The following is a 5803-nucleotide window of genomic DNA, read 5'->3' on the forward strand; positions in this document are numbered from 1 at the left end:
GTGAACAAGCAATGGAACAGTAAAGTATACTGCCTATGTATTTCTTTGTAAAATGTAAAAAGCTCCTTCCTCCTCCTTCTTTCTATCTCATATACCTGTTACTATGATCCGACTATTCCAGAATTAGCATAAAGGTAAAATTATGACTAAATAACTAACTAAAGCAAAACAAGTAATAAAGTAAAAGGATAGTGGTTCTCAGCTCATAATAGAGCATGTGTCGTTATCATGTCCTGCGAGCCTTCGTTGTTAACGATGCTCCGCATCATACGCCCCCTCCGCAAAAGAAGTTTTCCGTGATTTCTCCTCGTCAGCTGGAACATCATCTGGCGGAAAATATGGGTATAGATCTGTGACGTTAAAAGTGTTTGAAGTGTTGAACTCGGCAGGCAACTCGATAACATAAGCGTTATCGTTAATTCGATGTTTAACTGAAAATGGACCAAATTTCTTCCGATTGAGTTTACTGTAAGTTCCCGCCGGCAATCTTTTCTTCTGCATCCGCACCCAAACTAAGTCACCTGGCTGAAAAATCTTCTTCCTTCTATGTTGATCAACATCCAGCTTATATTTTTCATTAGCTTCCTGTAGTTTGAGACGGACTCCAGCTAGCATGTTTGCGAATTGATCCACCCAAGTCGATGCCGCCTTGCTCTTACAGTTCGGTATAACTGCTACATCAAGAACATTGTTTGGCATTTTCGTATAGACAATACTAAATGAGCACTTACCCGTAGACCGATTTGGCATCGAGTTGAAAGCAAACTCCGCTTGGCATAGCACCTCATCCCATGACTTCGGCTGTTCCTGCACCAAGCACCTCAATAGATTTCCCAAAGTTCGGTTCACGACCTCTGTTTGTCCGTCAGTTTGCGGGTGATAAGAAAAGCTCAATTGGAGGCGAGTCTTGAATCTTTTCCACAGTTCACGCCAAAAGTGACTGAGAAATTTCACATCTCGGTCGGAAGTCAGACTCCTCGGCACCCCGTGCAACCGAACAACCTCCTTGAAGAACAGTTTTGCTATATTAAGCGCATCAAAAGTTTTCTTACACGCAATAAAGTGCGCCATTTTTGAAAATCGATCAACGACTACCATAATAGAGTCGTTTCCATGCTTGGTACGTGGCAAACCAAGTACGAAGTCAAGACTGAGATCCTCCCAGATACAGTCGGGTATCGGCAAAGGTTGATACAGGCCCGTGTTTTGTCCGCCAGAATTGTAACTTTGACAGATTGAGCATCGTTCCACGTACCGAATAACGTCCCATCTGATATGTGGCCAGTAGAACCTTTCCTGTAACTGTGCTAATGTTTTGTCTTGTTCGGCGTGAGCTTCCAACCCCCCACCGTGAGTTTCTTGTTTTAGCAATTGACGCCAAGAAGACTTCGGTATGCACAGTAAATTGCCTTGAACAGAAACCCGTGTCTGACATTAAAATCCTCTAGAGGTTCTTTATTAAGGCATTGAATCCATACCTTAGCAAAATCAGGATCCCCTGCATATAACTCGTGTAAGCATTCTAATCCAGCAAAGTCGGTCTGTAGTTGTTTGATGAGCGCGAATCTCCAACTCAAAGCGTCAGCGACCCTGTTTTGAGTTCCACTTTTGTGTTTCAACACGAAAGTAAACTTCTGTAAGAATAGGATCCATCTTGCGTGCATCCGATTTATATTCTTTTGTGTATTTATATACTGGAGGGCCTTGTGATCGCTGTAGATGATGAAGTCTTGGTGTAGCAAATAATGCTCCCACCGTTTTAAAGCCCGCACCACCGCATACAATTCTTGTTCATATACCGACCACCGCTGTCGAGACGGGCATAATTTCTCACTGAAGAACTCGATAGGCTTGCCTTCTTGTACTAAAACTGCTCTGATCCCCACTGTGGAGGCATCAGTTTCTATAGAGAATGGTTTATCGAAATCCGGTAGAGCCAGAACCGGTGCCGATGATAATGCTGCTTTGATGGCCTCAAAGCTGGCTTGTTGATCATCTTTCCAGTGAAATTGTTTCAATTTCAACAAATCAGTTATGGGGGCTAGCATTATACTAAAACCTTTTATAAACCTCCTATAAAAGTTGGCTAGTCCGTGAAAGCTCCTTACATCCGTAAATGATTTCGGTATTGGCCAATCCACGATCGCTTTCACCTTCCTAGGATCGGCGCTTACGCCCATGGCAGAAATTTTAAAACCGAGAAATGAAACAACTTCCATAGCAAATTCACACTTTTCTATATTCAGGAAAAGTCCGTGTTCACGAAACACTTCAAAAATCTGCCTCAAATGGTCAATATAAGCTTCAAGACTGCTACTAAATACAAGAACATCATCGAAATAAGCCACACAGCATTTGTTGAGGAAGGGCTTTAAAATTTCATTCATCAGGCGCATAAACGTGGCTGGTGCATTACACAATTCAAATGGCATAACACGCCACTCATAGAGCCCTTCGCGAGTCTTGAAGGCTGTTTTCCACTCATCTCCGGGACGTATCCGGATTTGGTGATAACCACTACGGAGATCGAGTTTTGAGAAGACCTGAGATCCTGATAGCTTTTCAACATTTCATCCATCCTTGGCATAGGAAATCGAAATTTGACTGTTATTTTATTAACAGCCCTGCTGTTGACGCACATCCTCCAGCTGCCATCTTTCTTGGGTACTAACAAGGCCGGAACCGCGCACGGGCTGAGACTGTGCTGTATAAGTTGTTTCTCCAGCAGCTTGTCGACAATTTGTTGTAATATCCGGTGCTCAGTGGGGCTTAGCTTATAATGTGGTAAATTCAGCAGTGAAGCTCCGGGCGTCAGATCGATCTGATGCTGAATACTCCTCAATGGGGGCAGCTCCGCTGGAAGGCTATCTGACCCAATATCCCGGAACTGGTTGATTAAGGCTTTAACAGACTCAGGAATGTCTGTATGTTCACTGACAGTGGTTTGCTCCTTCACAACTAGAGCCAAAATTTGGCATGAATCTCTCCAAGCGTGCAGCAATTGATTACCTGAAACCACACACATGTTTGATTTATTTTTCTCAACTACATAATCCATACCTTGATTGTCAGGTAGCAGCCGAATTGATTTTCCATTCCAGTCAAATGTGTATGTATTAGCGCGGCAGTCATGTGTGGCACTCACATCAAATTGCCACGGTCGCCCAAGAATTATGTGACAGACATCCAATTCTATTTCATCACACAACACCTCGCTTACATAGTTCTTCCCAATAGAGAATTTTACGCGACAAAGTTCCGTGATTTCCATTTCTACGCCCTTCTTTACCCAGCTAACTTTGCACGGGTTTGAATTCTTCGATGTTTTAAGCTGTAGTGCCTCCACGGCGGCCTTCGACACCACATTTTCGGTGCACCCACTGTCTATCAATAGATTACAAACTTTGCCATTGACGGTGCATTTGGTCCGAAATAATGTGTTTCTCTGTGAGCTGTTGGGTAGCCGCGGCGTAAAGAGTAACTTCTGAAGCACGCACATAAGAGGCTCGCCCTCATCTCCGCCGACCTCTTCTAAAGAATCTTCCTGCTCATCTTCGCCTTCTCCACCCGGGTCCTCACTTTCAACTTCCAACAGCTACAATTGCGGTCTTGTTGGACACTCATTCGATTTGTGTCCTTGTTGAAAACATCGAAAACATTTGATATTCATGGGTTTTGCATACGGGTTATCTTTAGGTGGTCCGCGTCCTTTCGACACAAATTTTCCCTCGGCACCTTTTCCTCCCGTGATAACATGACCTGTATTATTTTTGATAGGAATTTGATTCAGATTCTTGCTATTCTGTGTAGCACTATAATTGTTGGATCGTTGCTGATCAACACTTTGCTTCGATGCTCTTTTCTCTTGACTGCTTCTGCTGTGACGGGCCAACTGCGTTTCTACTTTCAGGGCATAATTCACCGCTTGGGAGACCGACCACACCGTGTTCAATTCAAGTCTGTCTTGAATTGCTTCCCTCAATCCTCCGACATACCTTGCAACTAATTGATTTGTGGATTCATTGAGATTGTTTCTTGCACTGAGTTGGTAAAATTCTTCCGTGTAGTCGCTTACTGTTCGACTACCTTGAGTGCAATGTTGATATTGGAGGTATAACATTTGCTCATAATCCGTGGGTAGGAAATGCCCACGCAGCAGCTGTTTCATTCTCCCCCAGCTGTGTACTGGCCCCTGACCTTCACGCCTTCTAGATTGTAGGAGCTGTAGCCACCACGCACTAGCTCCCGATTTGAGTCGACAGGCAACGTATTTGACCTGCTTCTCCGGCTCCACTTCCATGTACTCGAAGAAGGTTTCCACGGCTCTTTCCCAATCAAGATAGTCTTCTATATGCAACTTCCCGTCAAAGAATGGTATATCCATTTTAACGCGAAATTCGATGTGGTGACGATCATTGTCCCGGTATCTCCTTCGGCGGTGTTGAATCACTTCTTCATTAGAATCGAGCATATCCAGCTCTATGAAATGCTCTGTTGCTTCTTCCGAATCAGACGCTCCCGTAATCGGCGTGTCCCTTACTGCATTCCGTAAACCATCTGTTATGCGCCTACCATTCGGAGTGTTCGTGGTCGCCATTGTCCGCTGCGGACCCAGTCGCTCCAGACGAACATGGATTGCTCGCATTTCCTGCCTCATCTCTTCACGGAACCGATGAGCATCGGCGGCAATCTCCTCCAGGTGTTGCGCGAGACTTCGGTGTTCTGCCCACAAGGCTTCAAGGCTTCTTTCATCTCCGGGAGCCACCCGTCTGCTGCTCTCCGCCATCTGGCTCTGATACCAAAATACTGATGTAATGGATCCTGCACATAAGTTAGCTAAGCAAACAGTGAACAAGCAATGGAACAGTAAAGTATACTGTCTGTGTATTTCTTTGTAAAATGTAAAAAGCTCCTTCCTCCTCCTCCTTTCTATCTCATATACCTCTTACTATGATCCGGCTATTCCAGAATTAGCATAAAGGTAAAATTCTGACTAAATAACTAACTAAATCAAAACAAGTAATAAAGTAAAAGGATAGTAGTTCTCAGCTCATAACAGAGCATGGGCCGTTATCATGTCCCACGAGCCTTCGTTGTTAACGATGCTCCGCATCAGTAAATTAACAAGGCCAACGACACGTAAAGTAAGCAACATGCAAAAACAGTACTACGTAGTGCTTTATTAATAATTACGCATATCATCTTCACATATTGGCACAATCCGCAGGTGCTACGGTGAGTTGCATGGCGTTGAGATCATAGCCAATATGAAAATTCTGCTGTGCGATATTACCAAATATGTTAACTCCGAGATGATCACTAGATATGAAAGCCAAGCACAGCGTGTTCTCTGCAACTTCCACAAACGTATTGTGTTCATGCAGAACAACCGGTGCACCACCGGAGAAGTGAAATGTAATGTCAGGGAGCTTGGCGTCGGCTCCAGAGCCAGACACATCAAGGCAGAGATTAAAGACACCGTTCGGATCTGCCACCTTCGGAAAACTCACACTGCTCGCAACTTTGTTTGCCACTGATTGCACCGTCTCGTTATCAATGAAAGTGAGTGGTGTGCCGGAGTCGATGATTATGTTGCCCTGATGAGCGTTAATGGCCGCCTTCATTGATGGGTTCACGAGGACGGATCCCTGCGCACCCACACTGATCTGGTCGAGGTGAAGGAAGTATAAGGTGTCAGGGTTGCCTGGAATAAGCGGTGTGGAGATAGAACCAGAGCCTGAGACAAAACCACTAGAGCCAAAATTTAGTCGGCTGGTGGCAGAGCTCTGGGACATAGAGGGCA

At 44.6% G+C, this 5803-nt stretch overlaps 1 protein-coding gene across 1 annotated transcript; it reads right to left on the bottom strand.

The window, feature by feature from the left end:
* Nucleotides 1-5204: 5204 nt before the first annotated feature.
* On the bottom strand, nt 5205-5795 carry LOC110098459 (aspartic proteinase CDR1-like). The gene has a single exon (XM_020825301.1). It carries the CDS (start codon nt 5793-5795, stop codon nt 5205-5207), a length of 591 nt encoding a protein of 196 aa, XP_020680960.1.
* Between the last annotated feature and the right edge of the window lie 8 nt (nt 5796-5803).

The sequence above is a fragment of the Dendrobium catenatum genome, unplaced genomic scaffold (assembly GCF_001605985.2).
Source record: "Dendrobium catenatum unplaced genomic scaffold, ASM160598v2 fragScaff_scaffold_390, whole genome shotgun sequence".
NCBI classification, from domain to species: domain Eukaryota; kingdom Viridiplantae; phylum Streptophyta; class Magnoliopsida; order Asparagales; family Orchidaceae; genus Dendrobium; species Dendrobium catenatum.

What these genes read in the sequence shown, in the direction of transcription:
- LOC110098459 (XM_020825301.1), bottom strand. Translation starts at nt 5,795, where the DNA reads ATGTCCCAGAGCTCTGCCACCAGCCGACTAAATTTTGGCTCTAGTGGT.